Source organism: Cladophialophora immunda, assembly GCF_000835495.1.
Source record: "Cladophialophora immunda strain CBS 83496 unplaced genomic scaffold supercont1.4, whole genome shotgun sequence".
Classification (NCBI taxonomy): Eukaryota; Fungi; Ascomycota; class Eurotiomycetes; order Chaetothyriales; family Herpotrichiellaceae; genus Cladophialophora; species Cladophialophora immunda.
In genome coordinates, this window is record NW_015622544.1 from 3974098 (window position 1) to 3992293 (window position 18196).

The 18196-nt window shown below is 53.6% G+C and overlaps 6 protein-coding genes across 7 annotated transcripts; 4 read left to right on the plus strand and 2 right to left on the minus strand.

Annotated features, from left to right (window-relative positions):
• Positions 1–72: 72 nt before the first annotated feature.
• PV07_07731 (mitogen-activated protein kinase spm1) lies at positions 73–1508 on the plus strand (the record flags this gene model as incomplete). The annotated part of the gene is made up of 5 exons (XM_016394840.1): positions 73–185; positions 235–367; positions 419–485; positions 533–847; positions 898–1508. The coding sequence occupies 5 exons, from the start codon at positions 73–75 to the stop codon at positions 1506–1508; spliced, it is 1239 nt and encodes a 412-aa protein (XP_016248259.1).
• A 495-nt stretch (positions 1509–2003) lies between these two features.
• PV07_07732 (uncharacterized protein) lies at positions 2004–4198 on the plus strand (the record flags this gene model as incomplete). Its single annotated transcript, XM_016394841.1, has 3 exons — positions 2004–2123; positions 2174–2944; positions 3003–4198. The coding sequence occupies 3 exons, from the start codon at positions 2004–2006 to the stop codon at positions 3927–3929; spliced, it is 1818 nt and encodes a 605-aa protein (XP_016248260.1). The 3' UTR covers positions 3930–4198.
• On the minus strand, positions 3372–6373 carry PV07_07733 (ATP-dependent RNA helicase HAS1). Its single transcript, XM_016394842.1, has 2 exons — positions 4694–6373; positions 3372–4441 (listed from the first exon to the last, which is right to left on the minus strand). The coding sequence occupies exons 1-2, from the start codon at positions 6338–6340 to the stop codon at positions 4208–4210; spliced, it is 1881 nt and encodes a 626-aa protein (XP_016248261.1). The 5' UTR covers positions 6341–6373; the 3' UTR covers positions 3372–4207.
• Positions 6374–7122: 749 nt separating this feature from the next.
• On the plus strand, positions 7123–8857 carry PV07_07734 (uncharacterized protein). The gene is made up of 4 exons (XM_016394843.1): positions 7123–7632; positions 7715–8130; positions 8201–8370; positions 8431–8857. Exons 1-4 carry the CDS (start codon positions 7275–7277, stop codon positions 8741–8743), a joined length of 1257 nt encoding a protein of 418 aa, XP_016248262.1. The 5' UTR covers positions 7123–7274; the 3' UTR covers positions 8744–8857.
• On the minus strand, positions 8698–11101 carry PV07_07735. Of its 2 annotated transcripts, XM_016394844.1 has the most exons (4): positions 10654–11101; positions 10115–10586; positions 9697–10052; positions 8698–9635 (listed from the first exon to the last, which is right to left on the minus strand). In XM_016394844.1, exons 1-4 carry the CDS (start codon positions 10974–10976, stop codon positions 8879–8881), a joined length of 1908 nt encoding a protein of 635 aa, XP_016248263.1. In that variant the 5' UTR covers positions 10977–11101; the 3' UTR covers positions 8698–8878. The 2 variants fall into 2 exon arrangements, with proteins under 2 accessions (XP_016248263.1, XP_016248264.1); XM_016394845.1 differs by having other exon boundaries at positions 10115–11101.
• Positions 11102–11570: 469 nt separating this feature from the next.
• Positions 11571–13922, plus strand: PV07_07736 (uncharacterized protein). Its single transcript, XM_016394846.1, has 4 exons — positions 11571–12166; positions 12238–12300; positions 12374–12807; positions 12867–13922. The coding sequence occupies exons 1-4, from the start codon at positions 11973–11975 to the stop codon at positions 13760–13762; spliced, it is 1587 nt and encodes a 528-aa protein (XP_016248265.1). The 5' UTR covers positions 11571–11972; the 3' UTR covers positions 13763–13922.
• The last annotated feature ends 4274 nt before the right edge of the window (positions 13923–18196 follow it).

Genomic DNA, 18196 nt, shown 5'->3' on the forward strand with positions numbered 1-18196 from the left:
GATCAACTCGCTGGCCGATCCTACTTGTACCTCACCAAAGCCCCAATCGGTAATCGTAAGAGCAGCAGCAACATGGGGGACCTAGCTGGGCGCAAAGTGTTCAAGGTCTTCAACCAAGACTTCATTGTCGACGAGAGATATACCGTGACAAAAGAGTTGGGCCAGGGTGCATATGGTATTGTCTGGTAGGAGTTCCTCCGCCATGCGCTGGAGCCTTGCTGACCTGGCCGAAAGTGCTGCGACCAACTCGCAAACGGGAGAAGGAGTGGCCATCAAGAAAGTCACCAATGTCTTCAGCAAGAAGATTCTCGCGAAGCGGGCATTGCGCGAAATCAAGCTTCTACAGCACTTCCGCGGCCATCGAAATGTCGGTCGTTGCGATCAATCATGGAAAGGGCAGCGAGCTGACTAGGCACAGATCACCTGTCTCTATGACATGGATATCCCCCGGCCGGACAACTTCAACGAGACCTATCTCTATGAAGGTATGTTGACCTCTTTACGGGAGGAGACGGTAATTAACGCGCACCAGAATTGATGGAGTGCGATCTTGCGGCCATCATTAGATCCGGCCAACCTCTCACCGATGCCCACTTTCAATCTTTCATCTATCAGATTCTCTGCGGTCTCAAGTACATCCATTCGGCAAATGTGTTGCACAGAGATCTGAAGCCCGGCAATCTTCTCGTTAATGCCGACTGCGAGCTCAAGATTTGCGACTTTGGTCTGGCCAGAGGTTTCTCTCAGGATCCCGAGGAGAATGCGGGATATATGACCGAATACGTCGCAACTCGATGGTATCGTGCTCCGGAGATTATGCTGAGCTTCCAGAGCTACACCAAAGCCAGTATGTTGACCCTCGATGAACACGGAAATCGCTGCTGACATGCTCAATAGTCGATGTGTGGTCGGTTGGATGTATTTTGGCGGAATTGCTCGGGGGCAGACCCTTCTTCAAGGGCCGGGACTACGTCGATCAGCTGAACCAGATTCTGCACTACCTGGGCACCCCTAACGAGGAGACCCTCTCCAGAATCGGCTCACCCCGCGCTCAGGAGTATGTCCGCAACCTGCCGTACATGCCCAAGATCCCCTTCCAGAGGCTGTTCCCACAGGCGAATCCGGACGCCCTTGATCTTCTGGACCGAATGCTGGCGTTCGATCCGTCATCTCGCATCTCGGTGGAGGATGCTTTGGAGCACAGATACCTTCACATTTGGCACGATGCCAGTGACGAGCCTGCTTGTCCCAAGACCTTCGACTTTGCGTTTGAGGTGGTCGAAGATGTGCAGGAGATGCGAAAGATGATTCTGGACGAAGTCATGAGATTCCGTCACCACGTTCGCCACCAGCCATCTCAGACTCCGACTGCCAACATCAATGTGCCAATTCCCGAGAACCCGAGTCAATGGAGCAGCCATGAGGATCCAAGGCCGCAAGAGGCTGGTGCCTTTGCGACCAATGACCTTGAGCACGAGCTACAACTGGGAGCAGATATGAGACGATAGACATTCCTGACCTTTCGGACTTTTTGCCGCTTTGTTCAGCTTGGAGATGATGTCAACGGAGTATCGATGCACGAAAATATCACAATACAATTGAATACCTGCCCCTCGCAAAACTTCTGTGTCTTTCAACCTACCAATCTGGGTTTGGAAAGGAGAAATACATCTTCCCAGCTGGATCGTAGGTAGACACTTGTCGATGGCACGGTCCATTTCCCTGTGCTCTCAAGCAGTCCAGATTTGCACTTGCTCGCAGTGAATGCCTCGCTGATTAGAACTTCACTTGTCGCTTCAATGTTCCTTCCCGCCATCTCAACAACATTCGGCAGCAGGACGGTCGTCACTTCCATTGCAGCTTCGCCCGTGCATGACAGACATTCCTATGCAAGCCTCGCTGCTCTCAAAGTCCAATGTCCTTGCTTACCACGATACTAACAAACGGTTCGTCACGTTCTCTGACTCTCAAAGCTAGGCCATATTGTCCTCACTGTCGATAACATGACGGTCCTCATCCTGACCCTGCTCCTCGTCGCTTGGGGTGTCTTCATCACCGCTCTACCTGATCTTTCAACCACAGTTGTGGCAAAGCTGCCTGCCGTTCCTGTGGGATGGACTCAGGTACGCTGATTCAAGCTGGAAGGAAGGAGTCGTCAGCTCACAGGAGAAAGGGCAAAAAGCCGAGCCCCAGGGAAGTCATCAAACTGCGTCTCGCCATGGATCACCCGGCCATGAGTGGTATCCCTCAACACCTACTCGACATCTCTACGCCTGATCATCCATTCTACGGCCGGCACCTGGAGAAACATGAATTGGACGATCTGCTGCGACCACCTAGTGAGGTAACTGCTCTAATCATTGACTGGCTCGAGGGTGAAGGCATCCTCGCAGAGAACATCACGTATCAAGGAACCTGGATCACGTTACACATCTACGTCTTCCAAGCTGAGAGCCTTCTTAGCACCGAGTTCTCTGAGTATCACAATGGAGACACTACTTTGATTCGCACTCTTCAATACTCAATCCCGACAAGTCTCCGACCTTTTATCACGACAGTCCAGCCCACCACCCGATTTGGTCAACCCAGAGCACAAACCAGCTTCATCCTGGAGCCCAGAGATAGTCCTGATCCAGGGTTAATTTCGCCAATTGGTAACCCTGGTCTTTTGACCACCTATAATGCTACCTTCTGCAACAGCACCATTACCCCGGAATGCCTTCGAGGTATCTACAGGATGAGCGATTTCCAGGCCGACCCCAAAGGAAAGACGAAGCTTGGTGTCTCCGGTTTCATTGACGAAGGAGTGTATTTTGACGATCTAGAGGACTTTCTCAAGCTTACAGGCGCCGGTAGCCAGGCTCATGACTTCTCCATCGTGCCAATTAACAACGGAGTCAGTGATCAGAAAGGGGTGAACAAAACTGCAGAGGGCAATCTCGACGTAGGTCTATCGTCTGCTAGACGGTTTCCGCCGGCTTGCCACCACTAACTGATCCTAGGTGCAATATGCTGTGGCCCTGGCCCGAGGCACGCCAGTCGTTTACTACTCAACCGCCGGACGAGCTCCAATGCTCGCAGACCTTGACCAGCCGACTCCTGCTCAGAATGGCAGCAATGAGCCATACCTTGATCAACTCCACTACTTATTGAGCCTCAACAACTCAGACCTCCCTGACGTCCTCACCACCTCGTACGCTGAGGACGAGCAGACCGTGCCCTTCGACTGGGCAAGAGAAGTGTGCCTTGCATTCTCCTTCCTCGGTCTCCGTGGAGTGTCTGTGATCTTTGCTTCAGGTGATACTGGCGTCGGTAGTGCGTGTGAATCTAACGACGGAAAGAATACACCACGCTTTGCGCCAAATTTCCCAGCGACGTGCCCCTATGTAACCGCTGTGGGAGGTACCTACGCCTTGAATCCGGAAATTGCAGCTGCCTTCTCGTCAGGAGGGTTTTCCAACTACTTCGCGGCACCCTCTTACCAAATCAACGTCACCAAGGCGTACCTGGGCAAATTGGGCAACAAGAACAAAGGGTATTTTAATGCCTCTGGGCGAGGGTATCCGGATGTCTCAGCCCAATCTGTGCGCTACCTGATAGAAAACCAAGATCATCCACAATTCTTGTACGGAACGTCTTGCGCAGCGCCAACTTTTGCCGCCATTATCTCCAATTTGAACAATAAACGTCTGGCGCAGGGAAAGGCCAAGCTCGGATTCCTGAACCCTTGGTTGTACTCGCAGGGCTACCAGGCATTCAACGATATCACCCTGGGACGGTCTCGCGGATGTTCAGGCCAGGACATGTATACGGGCCAGCCAGCGCCCAAGATTACGGATGCCGGTTGGGATGCGGCGCCAGGGTGGGATCCAGTGACGGGCTGGGGCACGCCAGACTTTCAGAAGCTCTCGACCATGATGGCTTCGTGAGGAGCGAGAGAATCGTCCATGCAGATAAAGCATTGATAAGGGTACATAGAACTGGACAGATTGAGGAAAGGAGAGTGTCAGAGTGCGAGGAACTCAGGGATTAGGCAAGTCAACAATGTCAAGGGCTCGATTAGATTGATGAACGAGGTCAGCCAGCCCTTTGATGTTAAGTGAGGCCAAGTCAAACACCATGTCCAACTCCATTAGCTCCTGACACATTGACGAGAGCGTCACTTGAATCGCCCTCCCCAACAATCGACAGACATATTTGATTTCTCTCATCTCCGCTTAAACCCATTCTTCTGCCTGGGCTGGCTCCCATAGCTCCTCCTCGCCGGGTTCTGCTTCTTGTCTCGCATGCTCGCGCCCAGCTGGATATCCACCCTCGGCGGGGTGGGGAAGCCGAAGCTCTTTGCGACCTTGACCAGGTCCAACTTGTTGACGTCGAAGACGGAGCGCAGACTGTGGGAGGCGTAGGCCTGCAGGTACGAGCGGTAGCCGTCCTTGGCGGACTATCGGGGGGACAGATATAGATTAGCTTTGGACGCTACAACGGGCGTTTTCTTTGGTTGGGAAGGAGAAGGGATGATGATGGGGTCAGGATATTTTGTGATTGGAGCAGGTGGTTGTTTTGTGAGAGGGTGATGAAAAAGAAAAGGGAAATGTCAACCAAGGGGGAGAGGGGAGATGGGTTGGGAAGAAGAGGATAAAGAGATGTCGGAGCGGAAACGGTGATGGGTTAGCGACTCAAATCACTCACTCACCTTGTTCAAGTAATAGTTCTGCCCGATCAGCTTCTCGAGCTGGCTCTGGATGTTGACCAGCTTCTTGGCCGGGAAGTCGAACTCGACCACGGGCACGCGGGCCTCTTTCAGCTGGCTCAAAAAGCCGACCTCGCTCGGCTGCAGGAACATCAGACTCCGCCCTTTGCCGTTGGCGCCGCGCGCCGTGCGGCCCACCCGGTGGATGTAGTCCCTCGGGTCGTCCGGGGGGTCGAACTGCACGATCCAGTCGACGGCGGGGATGTCGAGGCCTCGCGCGGCGACGTCGGTGCAGATCAGGGTGCCGTGGGTGGCGTTGCAGAACTCGAAAAAGGTGTTGGTCCGCTTCTGCTGCTTAAGGTTGCCGTGCAGCTCGAGCACGGGCAGGTCGATGTAGTTGAGGAGCTCGCTGTGGTACTTGACGCAGTTGCAGCTGCTCATGAACACAATCACCTTCTTCTTCAGGTTGCGCTTCAGGAAGCTGAAGAGCAGCAGGAAGCGCTTGTCCGAGTCGCAGATCACGTACCCCTGTTCGAGTCCTTCGACCGTGCTGTGCTCCTTCTTGTGGTCCACGTTGATGTACAGCGGGCCGGGGCGGAGGGAGATGCGGGCCAGGTCCTCGACCTTGGTGGTCTGTGTCGCGCTGAAGAGCATGGTCTGCCGGTGGTCGCGGTCCGGGAGGATCTTGACAATCTCACGCATTTCGTCTTCGAATCCGACTTCCAGGATGCGATCGGCTTCGTCAATCACGAGAGCCTTCACGTTCTTGTAGACGAAGCCCTTGGTGTTTTTTAGGTGGTCGAGCAACCGGCCCGGGGTGGCGATCAGGAGGTTGACGCCCTTGGTGAGCTTTTCCGCCTCGGCGCTGCGGTTTGCGCCTCCAATGACGATTCCGAAGGTTTGACTGTGGAATTGCATCAGGTCGCGGGCAACACCAAAAATTTGCAGTGCCAATTCTCGTGTGGGCGAGACGACGATGACGCCAGTGCCGTTGCGCGGCTTGAACCGTAGAGCGTGCAGCCTTTCCACAGCAGGGATCAGGAAGGCGAGCGTCTTTCCAGAACCGGTTTTGGCGGCTCCGAGAACGTCGCGGCCTGCCATCAGCGGAGGAATGCCTCGCCTTTGGATCTCGGTCATGCTCGTGAAGCCCATTTCTGTGATGGCTTGCATGGTCTTTTCAGATAGGCTGAGTTCGGAGAAGGCTTGAGGGGTGGTTTCAGTGCCAGGCAGAGACGGAACGGTGTCTGTAGGCAGGTCTGTTGAAGCAGGAGCAGAAGTGATCTCCGTGCTCATGGTTGTGGTATCGACAGTCTCTTCGAGTTCAGGGCCTGCTTCATCATCGTTGTCGATTTCGTCGTCCACCTCACTGTCCGAAGACCCTTCTTCTGCTTCTTCTGGAGCATCTTTCACCGCTTTGGCTGAAGCTTTGATCTCGACGTTATCTTCGTCTTCGCTCGCATGTGACGTCTTCCGTCTCTTTTTGCTCTTCTCTTGCGGTTCGTTCGCGGACGCAAGGATTCGGTCTACGTGGGGAGATGGTGCGGCTTGCGTTTCGGGTGTTGCTTGTGTGGGCTTCGTCCGCTTCCTTTTGCGCTTCTTTGACTCCGCTAGCTGGGGATCCATTGAGTTGGACATGCTGTTGCGACTCATGAGGTCTTGCCAGCGGTGAGGTTGAACGCAAATTATCACACTTTGGGACAAAAATTACTGCGGAGGCTGGCGATAATTTTTCTGGTTATCGATAACGATCTGCACTAGCCAATTAGGTACTAGTGCAGACTTGCTTCACTACGTCCAAAATGGAAGGTCGACCGGGCATCCAAAGCATTTGGTGCTCGTCGCCGTCCTCCATTCCTCTGTATACTATCATGTCCGCTTGTCGCAAGCTATCAGATCCTGGTATGTGGACTATGGAGACCTTTGCATCTGAAACCATTCAGTTAGAGACTATGCATGAGGAACTAGTCCTCTGTCAAGTCTGTTCAGTTCGTGTTGTAAAGTCACCCTGCGCTTTTGCGTCCCGAGGAAGTTCCCTGGAGTGTTTGGGAGTGAATCTGAGCCGAGTCTCGAAGTCCGCATTGCCGGTTTCCACCATCGGACTTGCGTCTAAGCTGTTGGGAAAGCAACCGGTGATATTTGATCTGCTGGCAGAGTGTGGAGGTTGATATGGAGGACGACGGACGATGTAGTCATGATACTTCCAAGTGCCATCCAGCTTGGACAAGGAGGCCACATTGGCCGTACATGAACAAATAGTATTGACCAATTCATGGAGACCGTGACAAATACTTCACAAGATCTTACGGTAACATTGGAACCTTCATCATCTGATCGAACCATGATCCGTTTTTGCCCAGACAAAATGCCGAGCGAGGCTGAACGCCTTATCAACCGCTGCGGTCCGCGCACTCGCACTCGTCCACCCACCAACCCTTCAGTTTTGACACAGCTCTCTCCCTTGCAGCTGGGCCTGGCCATCTTAGAAAAATCTCGATAAGTCTGAAGCTTGAAAGGAGCATATTCACTATATATTCACCCAAGCACATCTCCCCTGCTCTCCAGGTAGCAGGAAACGCAGACGGCCATGGCCGAACCAATCGCTGCCGCCGAAGAGCAAGTTTCTCTCCCAACTGCCGAACTGGTCAAAGTCTCTGATCACATCTCACTGTTGTCGCCGCTGTCTCGCAAGGGCCATGGGCCAGGACTGATCCTCGTGTTGCCGGCGGGCGCGCCACGCTACAGGGACGGCGGTGTCGTGTGCGAGGATGGCATCCCGCCTCCTCTGCTAAAGTGGGCGGAAGAAGGGTTTGCAGTGGCGGAGATTCGAGGCGAAGAGTTGACTCAGGGCTCATCCACGGCGACGACGCAGATTCTCACAAAGGCTCTCGCTGCACTGGAGGCGTGTGAAAAGTGCGATTTCAACGATGGAGTCGGAATGGTTGGTGAGTCTGGCCCCCTCGAACCCTCCATCGTCATCCCTCTGTTCAAAGGCCCCCCCTCGGGACTAAACAATAGCCTTTCAAGTCTACGACACTGCCCTCTGGAATGAATTTGGCCACAGTGCAGCCATTGGACCTAAGATTGCGGCGGCGGTCATCTATGGCACCGCTGGGGACCTAATCACACCGCTCGCGATACCTAGGCTCTGTCATTTCGCGGGACACGAAAAGGCAGACTCGCACCCCGGTGCCAAAATCTACACCTACCCTTCGGTCAAGTCTTCCAAGTTCGTGGTACCAGGTCAACCGGAATTCGACAGCACCAACGAAGCCGTCTCGCATACCCGGAACCTCACTTTTCTGAAAAAGTACGTCCGTGGCTTGGATTTCGACCTCGAGGCAATCTGGGAGGAGCATACCTACTTTGAATTTGCAGAGCGCTCTGTGCCCAAAACCATGGCGACCATGGTGCAAGAGCCCTACGTTAATCACATTACCACGGTACGGATATGTCCTGTTGGGTCTTCCACCGTTGCTTGTATCCAGCTGCTGACTGTCTGGGGGCATGCAGATGACTGGCGGCATCGGCAGAACGAGCTTGACAAACTTTTACCGCAACAATTTCATCCCCAAAAACCCAAAGGACATGGAGCTCCTGCTTGTGAGTCGAACGATTGGGATTGATCGCGTCTGTGACGAGTTTGTTGCCAAGTTTACGCACGATATGGAAATCGACTGGCTGTAAGAAGACCCCGTGCCCACGTCCATTGGATTCCCGAAGAACTTACCTGTTGTTGGCAGAGCTCCCGGCATCCCTCCAACAGGACGAAAAGTTGAACTTCCCTGCACATCCGTTGTCTGCGTCCGGGGCGATCGTCTGTATCATGAGCATATCGCCTGGGACCAAGCCTCGCTCTTGATCCAGTTGGGCCTCATGCCAGAATATCTCCCATATCCCTACCCGCTCCCGGACGGTTCGAAGCCGGGACCAGGCAAAAAGTTCGAGTACCGAGTACCTGCGGCTGGTGTCGAAACTTCCATGAAAATGCTCGACAAGAACAGAATACCGTCCAATGGAATGTTCGAATACAAGGTTCGAGAGGTGGATGCTTGAACGTGGTTCCGCCAACCCGCATTTCAGGCGATGCATTTTTGGTTACCTCGTCATGCCATGATGGATATGTATAATGCAACAGCGCCAGACTTATGATGGTATCATGAACAAAACTGAAATATTGCACAACTGCGCTCACAATGCACGTGAATCGTTGAACGTCAGACCGGCAAGCAGCGTCTCCACGACTCGCAGCCGGTCTTCAACGTCTCTGCTCTCCCGCCTCCAGAATCTCAACATCTCGATCACCTTTTCCACCGCTTCTCGCCAGCGATCTGGCATTAAAAGTGTTAGTTTTTCCAGTCTGGCTGCCCCGAGAAGAACAAGTGCACTCCTCGTGCAGGACCGCAGCATCAGCCAAGTCCCGTGGTGGCGATAGAAAAAGCCCTGTTCATTCTTTTCGATCCTCTCCACACAAACGACCAGCGCCTTGTGCACGAACGAGTCCATCGACTCGGTCGAGATCGTCGGCGTCCTTTCGGGAGTCTCGTAGTTCACCGCCGCGACAATAAAGGGCCAATACATCATTTCGTAGCAGTCGAGAAGGTGGCCTTTCAGGATGAATTTGAGCGAGTGGTGCAAGTCACTCTCCTCCCCGACCGATGGCGCCTCGAGGTCGAGTGCTTGCGGCAGCGATCGGATCCAGTCTGCGGCTTGTTGTTCGAATCCAATGGTCGACTCGGCTGCATTCGATAGGGAACTCGTGGCTTTGCTATCATAGATGAAGTTGAGAATCCTGTTGCCGAGCCGTCGAAGGGCGATTTCGGCAAGATAAAAATACCACACTATTTCTCGTTGGGATCGGAGACCCTCGGGCGGAGATGGAAAGAAGGCCGGGTAGGTGAGGTCCCAGATCGAGGTCTCGGAAACGTTCAGTTCGAGGCGGAGTTCGCTGGCTGGGGGTCAGCATTGTACAACGAGAACGGTGCGCCCGGTGTGAACGTTCCACTCACAGTTCGGATTTGAAGCAAGTCCAGTAGATGCTTTCCCGCAGACGCTGTTCCCCTTCCCTGTCGGCCTCTGGGGACTCCTTCTCCGTGTAGAACGCTTGGCAGCAGGCGAGAGCCTGGACAAACATTTTCCACGCCTCCATTGGACGTAGTGTTGCCATCAAATACACTCCTGCGAGGAAGAAACATTGCGCTTCCAACACACCTGTTCGGCAGAGAAGGTGACCCATCCTTTTCTGGGCGGCGGAGAAGTAGGACTCTGCCTGCTTGAATTGCGGAGACGACCGGAATGACGAGGCATCTTGCTGTTGTCCACCGTCAAAAGGCCCAACAATCGAGCCGTGAGCATATATCAGGAGCTGAAGGCAACAATGACAGTTAGCAACATTGACGAGAATCTTTGTTCCGAGAGCCATCTCACCAGTAAGCAAGACTGTGCATCCCACCCGATGCCATTGAAGCGAGCATCACGCATGTATCGATGAATCTTGGCTTCCTCCAAGACCGGATTGTAGATGAAGACATTGTTCATGAACCTTGCCACTAGCTCCTCTTCTGCGACATGTTCATCAAAGTCCGACACGATTGACAGGTTTTGTGAGGCGCCATGACTGGAGTTGAGAAGTCCTTTCAGGTCCAGGTTAGGACTAACATCATCAAAGACAGACCACGACAGGACTCCTTCAATGTTCATGTGACAAGGGGCGGCATCCTTGGACCTCTCGAGACTGGGTGAATTCAGCGATTTTAGCCGGGACAAGACTCCACGACTGGGGCTGTCGGCCGCATTGCTGGGGGCTGAGGGGACGACCTGGGCCCGGGCATTGGGCGTTCTCAGAAGCTCCTCGATGGTGTTCAACTTGTCCAAAATTGCCAGACTCGCGGAATCGAAGCTGCGACGGTCAGAAGAGGGTCGTCATCATCTAGCACGTCCGAAGATGTGCCGCCGCACAGACATACGTAGAATGATCTCCTTCGCTATATGTGCACTCGGCGCCAATCGACAAGCAGGAAGAACAGGTCGGCCGAGCGTTATTGCATTTTGTTCGGCGAACCCTGCACTTCTGGCAGGCTTGGATGGCTCTTTTTCGCGGATAGGACGACTTTATCCGCGTGGCAGGACGCTTCCGGGAGTCGTTCAGGACGTTTTCAGCCTCCATTGTGCCGATAAAAGGGCCATTTTGCTGGATGGTTGCCGGCAAATGGCCAGTATGGAGAGACGAGGAATCATAAGCAGGCTCGCTGGAATGGAGAAGGTTGCGGAGCGAGCTTTCCATTTGCATTGCCGATATCAGGAGTGAGCTTTTGCTCCACCGGGACAACTGGGGTTTGAAGATCTGGGGAAGTGATACTGGACTCTGGAGAGGAGGATGGGAAGTTGGATGAGCGGAATGCCGGGGAGTGATAAAGGCCGTCAGCGGAGTGCTGGAGAAGGAGAGCACGGTCGCAGAAGACACATTTTGTTGCGGGGGGGGAGAAGGGGGGTGACCAGTAAAGCTACTAAGTGCCTCGACACCCAACAGGGGGCCCCCAAGACGGGTGTTGGGGGGCGATGGCACCACCGTCACCAACGCCCGCTAGGCTTTGATAGGCCAACCCATCAAGGAGGGCCTAGGGAGCCTCGGAAAGGGCCTCGCTCGTAACTGCGCCCAGCCCTTCTAGAAGCCCTTGGCTGCGCTCTGGCTGCGCTTTGGCAGCCGAAAAACCTTACCTCACCGCATGAGGAGATACGATCTCTGTATCAATCCAGATGAAAGGGCGCACTCAATAAGCAGCCTGCCAACTGCTACTCCGGACCCTGGTGTGTGTGATTGCAACACTACTTTACCGCTCTGAGCCATCATTTGACTCAAACGACTGGTCGGGTCATGCCACAAGGATCATGGCCGGGCTCGGCGGGGTAAAGCCATCACCACCATGCCATCCCATGTCCGTCGCCTCCTTCGATGTCTCCCCAGTGCTACCCAAACTCTCTGGTGCCAGCCTCCCCTCCTTTCCGCAGGCAAAATCCCCCCATGAGAAAATCTGCGGAATCCCGGAATGCACGAAATCGACCTCTACGCAGTACGGAGTTCTCGAGGACGGATCTGGGGTTGGATGGGACTTCCAGAACATGCATCATGATCCAAACCTGCATCACACGAAGGATGGAAACAAGACATAAAGCCCGCCGTCCCCTCTGCGGTTGAAGTCCGAATTTCTGTGATCAGGTGGCAATCTCTCTCGACTCTTCCACAACCATCCTCCTTGCAACAGGGCGAACACTCAAGTCCGCTAACATGGAGAAAGTCAATATTGACGACCACCACGAAGCCAAGGCTATCGACTCAATCATTGAACATGTGGCCCCAAAGATCGAACAGGCTCGAGCAGCCGCTGAAGAAGAACACAGTCTCTCGGTCTGGGAGGCCCTTTCCAAGAACAAGAACGTCGTTTTCTGGTGTGTGTTCTTTGCCTTCAGCTGCATTGGTTGGTAAGTGTCATCGACATCCCCAAGTAACTACCGTCCAAGTGATTACCTGACGTCTGACCGACTTTTGCCAGGGGCTTCGACGCACAAGTCAACGGCGCCATGATCTCGGTGCCACAGTTTCGGTATACATTCGGGTAAGTCTGCGGCGTGCCCGATCACAGCGCCTTCTTTTTTGTGACGACTCCGAGGCTAATATCATTTGGGTAGTTATATCTACAAAGGGCAACCTGTGATCCCTGCGAGCTGGCAGAGCGGCTTTAATAGTATCTCCAGCGTCGGCCAATTTTTTGGTGGCTTCATGTGCTCCTGGATCTCTGACCGCATCGGCCGTCGGTACTCTCTCCTCATAGGGCTGGGCTTTGTCACTGGTGGTATTTTCGGCGAGGTCTTCTCGACCACCAGACCGGCATTCCTCATCGGCAAGTTGATTCTTGGGGTCGGCCTTGGATTCTACTTGACCATCGGCCCTCTCTACTGCTCCGAGGTGGCGCCGGTTGTTCTTCGTGGTATGATCACCGGCGGCATCAACTTTGCCATTGTCATTGGGCAGCTCTTGTCGAATGCCGTTATCAAAGGATTCGGGGACAGGACCGACCGCTGGGCTTTTCGGGGGCCTTTTGCCATTCAATGGTTGTTTGTCGGTAAGGATATTCATACCTCTGACTTGCAAAGAACGTCCATGTCTGACAAGCCTGACCAGCCATTCTTCTCGTCGGACTCCCATTCGCACCCGAGTCTCCATGGCACTATGTTCGTCACGGCCGCATGGAAGATGCTCGGCGATCTCTGGAGCGTCTGCACGGAAAGGATGTTGATGTGTCACCAAAGCTGGCCATGATTATCAGGACCGTCGAAGAGGACGCTGAATTGTCCAAGTCTGCAAGATGGGACCAATGCTTCCGTGGCACCAACCTCGTGCGAACAACCATTTCGGTCGGTGTCTTTGCTTGCCAGCATCTCTCGGGGATTGTTTTCGTACTGGGTTTCTCAACCTACTTCTTCGAGCTTGCCGGTATCCAGACCAAGGACGCTTTCGACCTAGGCGTGGGAGTCACAGCCTGTGGTGTGGTTGGCGTCATGATCTCTTGGGCCGCCATCAATACACTGGGTCGGAGAAAGTTGTTTGTCTGGGGCATGATCGGCATGACCATCGTCCTCGTCTTGATGGGTATTCTCGATGTCGTCCACACCTCGGCTGCCCGCTGGGTTCAAGCCTCTTGCACGGTTGTCTACGCGCTCATCTACCAGATCACCATCGGCTGTATCGCGTTCGCTTTGCTCGGTGAGGTCTCCACTCCCTCACTTCGAGCAAAGACGGTCGGACTGGCCACTGCGTGCCAAGCCGTATTTGGCACGGTGATGAACATTGTGGTGCCTTACATGGTCAATCCAGACAAGGCCAATTTGAAGGGAAAAGTAGGCTTCGTGTTTGGTGGCGCCTGTCTTTTGGGCACCATCTGGAGCTACTTTTACATCCCTGAGCTGAAAGGCCGCACCTTTCAGGAGATTGATTTCTTGTTCCAGCACCGAGTTCCACCTAGGAAGATGGGCCAGTACAATCTTGAAGATGTCAATGATGTCACTGATGTTATATGAGCACTACATGCACGCCTGCAGACGGGTTAATGAAGGCGATGTCCCGCAACGAGTTGGTATAAATGATGGCAAGGTTGTGAGCTACAAGAAAGAGAGGGAATAAAGACTTACTACAATTACGAAAGTGTCCACGCGCCAGTAAATCGGCCAATATCATGCCTGAAAATCGTGCTTCGTTTTACCTGCTCTAGGTCGCGGTGTACTTCCCTCCACCACTCCGCGGCTGCAGAGATGCATCCCATACATCCAAGGATAGCAGCATCTACGATGACCAGAAGGCCGGCTCGTGCAGAAAGCGGCAAGGCGTCTATATTAGTCCCGTCACCCAGCTCATCCAAAGCCACTGGAAGTCTTGCATTCATTGTGCCAAGCCAACTCTAAATTCACCGCTTGGTCTAGGTCTTCGAGTAGCTATCTATATTCGCTGATCCCAATCCTCAAAGTGGTGTGAACGTCAGCAAAACCACACAAAAGGACGAACAAAACGGGGAAATGAGTGCTACCACGCTGGAACGCCGAAAAAAACAGTAGGTTTGCGGGCAGACGACGCCGACATGAGACCGGCTGACCTGTGGTTTTGACTCCGCAAGACTGGGGGCTATTTAATCGTGGACTTGTACTGTATATTCTTGAGAGTGCGAAACAGGTGTGATATATCAGGCAGTATTGTGGCGTCAAGTAACAGCCCCAACAACCCCAACAACCCCAGCATTCTGCTTACCAACGCTCGTGCACCGGCTTACGTCTCGTCCACAGATCCCTCAGTCTCACGTGGAAAGCGGCTTTCGCCTGTTCGAGCTGGCTTGGGCCAAATATATATATATATATATAACTATCTGATTACATATTACTGGGGCCGATGCTAAGATCCTCCGCCATTCTTAACATCTCTGAATCCCCAGTCGAGCACTATTTTCTGATCGATCCCAGGAACGGATAAAGCTTGATCTTATATAAAGGTAGGGCTCCGTGAGAGATTCCAACCGTCGTGAAAATGGCTTCTACAAAGCAAGCACTTGGTTTCATTGTATTGCAAACACGCGAACTATTCCCACTGACGTACCACTGATGTACCATGTCTGGCAGCGGCGCTCCCATTGATCCACACTACTACGATCAGCACGGGCCGGCCTCGTCGTTCGCTCCCTTCGATGATCATATTTGTGCTTATGAGGATTTGTGGCATGCATTTGAGCCCACCATACAGGAAGCTAATGAACAGCACGAGGATGGCAATGACTATTCCACTTTGGTGAATACAACCCTTGACGGATCGCACCTACGAGCAATTGCTCGGCAGATTAGCTCCTGACATATTCGTTTCGGGCGCACTCTGTTGACTTTGTTTTCAGATTGATCAGGCAATTCAGCACGTCAGCCAATCGACTGGCGTCGAATCATACCTGCTGCTGTGCATCATCATGCAAGAAAGTACAGGGAATCTATTCGTCCAGGCAAGTTCTCCCCTGTCCCAAGATGATTTATACCCTTGGAAGGATCTTTGCGGACTCCCATTGACAAATGGCTTCCGTAGACCACTTACGATGCGGACCACGAGCCTACAGGGGGCCTCATGCAATGTTCTGGCTGTGAGGGTCTGGACACGTCGGTAAGCGATAGCGCCAAATGTGCCCAGCACTCCGAAAAGAACCCTTACGTGCCAAGTTGGTATTGTCACTGTGCTAATAGATGATGTGCTCTTCTCTTCTCCTCCCAGGACGCAGAACCTAACCTAGACGATGTCATTTCCATGCTTGAGACGGGCGCTACCCATTTCCAACAATGCTTACAACAGCAAAACGGGAACGTCTACGAGGCGCTGCGGATATACAATTCGGGGAGTATCGCCGAGAGCGGTGATCTTTGCGACCCTGCCAGCGTTGGTACCCCGGACTATGTCTGCGATGTAGCAAATCGCACACGTAAGTTTCTCTGCCCTACTGGAAACCTGTATCTGGCCCAGACAACTCCGATGTTGGACTCTCTGTTTGTTGAGATACTAACTAACTATGCGAGATTCCACAGATGGCTGGATTAGTGGAAATGGCAAACCATCCTAGGGGGAGTGATATCGCGTCAGAGCTGTTGAACAATCACCTTCCACATGAGTCAGATCACGTTGTCCTTTTGCGAAGGAGTAAAGGATATATAACACATGTTTACAAGGGTTTAATTATCAAATCCATCAATCCGCGCTGCTTTTCTGACGCACAAATGTGAGAAGAGCGTACTAACCATCACAAGGGAAGGGAATAGACCGCACAGTCAGGGCTCCGTACGGATTCGTCATCTGGCAGTTCGTCGGGAGGTCGTCTTTCATAGTCGAGCCAACGGCCCAAAAGTCGTGCTACTGACTCGATACCTGGTCACCAGGCGCTTCTTCGGCAATTCGGCAGTCTCCCCCATGGTCCAAACCAGGAAGAGCCGTTTTCCATTTCGGGCTATGGTTGATCGTCTCGCTACCAAGCAACAATCTGCTCCTTCTCGCTAGAGGCCTGTTCGACAACTCGTGAGCTTCGGATCTGTCGTCCGTTCACCAACAGGCAATAACCACCCCTGGTACAGCACTCGGCTCATCCCTGTGTCATCGTTGCTTGACAAATGGCCCTGTTCGAGATCATGATCTTTCTTGGACGGGTATCTGTGCATTGGGGCAACTCGGTACCCCGCCGCCAGGATCACATCTATCAGTCCTGATGGCTGGCCCGGTTGGGAAATTGTCCATTTTGGCCTGGTTGGATCGGTTCGTATCCCATCCATTTAGCCTGCGACCCAAAGCCGCCCGGCAAGATCTCCATCCAGTCCTTGAATGAGCCAAGTCCTGCTGAGATACGAAATGAGCGCCATCGAGAGGCATATGGAACGGTGCAATCTAGCCGTGCCGTCCGCGATACAGCTTTCATTCCAAACAGAATTATGGCAACTAACTTTTCATAGTATATGACTTGTCCGACCATGTCGGCGCCCCGAAGAGAACTGCGATGTGTCTTTGACAAACATGTATCAGTCGTGCTGGGACTGACCTGGAATTCGTGAGCGTAGCCTCTTGACACAGAGACAGGGCCATCAGACCGAGTTTCCATCCCAAACGGCATATGAACACTTGACTGTCAAGAACTGCAGACCCACCATGAGCGACGGCACCATTAAGTTCATCTTCGCGAGCAGGCCGGGTCAATCGCAGCAGGATCACGGCCTCGGTGAAAAGGAACGACGATCACATGCCGCTCGCGTTGGTCGTCATGGGAAGAATCGAGCCATGCGTGGCTCCTCTGCAAGGACAACTATACCTCCGAGTCATACCGTTCTTCAATCGGCACCACGAACGCAAGCCATCTACAGGATGCATGTGCCGCGGCGGCGGCAGCAGCAGCAGCAGCAGCATACAAGCAGCTCTAGTGCCAGCACCAACTTCGACTCCAGGAGCACCGCCAAGTCTGGCTCTACCGATGAGTCTGCTCCTTCGGCCGAGAAGAGACTCCCAATACCGCCGGTAGTGATGCTAAAGGGCCACTCGGACCCTTTCAGTACTTTTCCAGTGGCCGTGACACCGCTAGTGAACCAAGTCTTGACGTTCATGCGAGAGGCGCTCTTTCCGAACCTATACTTCAACCCGTTCTTCCGCAGACTATACGGGGATTCTCACGGTCCCATCGACGTGCTGCATGATAGCAATTGGTTGCCGGCGCAGACCGCGAGGCAAGGCTGGGGCTTTGCCACCGGCAGCCTCAACTCAGAGGGCCAGGCCTTGGCCTGTATCGCGAGCTTTCTCCACAACATGGCCATCTTGATGCCGGAGGACGGACGACTCAAGATGAGCAGACAGGCCTTGATTCTCGCGACCAAGAGCTCAGAGCTCTTGCGGCAGTCGTTGGACAATATCGCTGGCGCTGGCAGAGGAAGAGATAAGAGGGTCCTTCTCCAGAACCAGGGGCTCATCACCCATGTCTTCTGGCTCTTCCGCGCAGCCGTGTTCTCCGACAACAGCCCCTCCGTGGCCGTCCACGGCAAGGTGCTGGCGCGGAGCATGATGCAAGGGTTGAACGACGGCATCGTGGACCACCTGATGATTATCCAGGCCATCAACGACGACTGCGACGACGCCTCGAAGGTGATGCGGCGGACGCACTTCGACCCGGACTGGTACCGTGCCATCGTCGAGCCGATCTGGGCCGTGGCCGAGCAGCTTCTGCCCCCTATCCCCGAGCCGGTTTTTGCCAGCATCAACGCGGCCATCGAGATCCCCGAGCTGCGGCGCCTCTTCATAACCTCGCGCCACCAAGCGGCGTTCTGCGAAGACGGCCTGCGAGTGTCAGACGAGGCGTGGGGTCCCCCAGAACAGAAGCAACTCGCCTTCGCCTGGTTCGTCACGCAGAGCGAGTACCTCATGTGCAAGGTCCTCCAGATGTACTTTGACCTGCGAGAGAACATCCT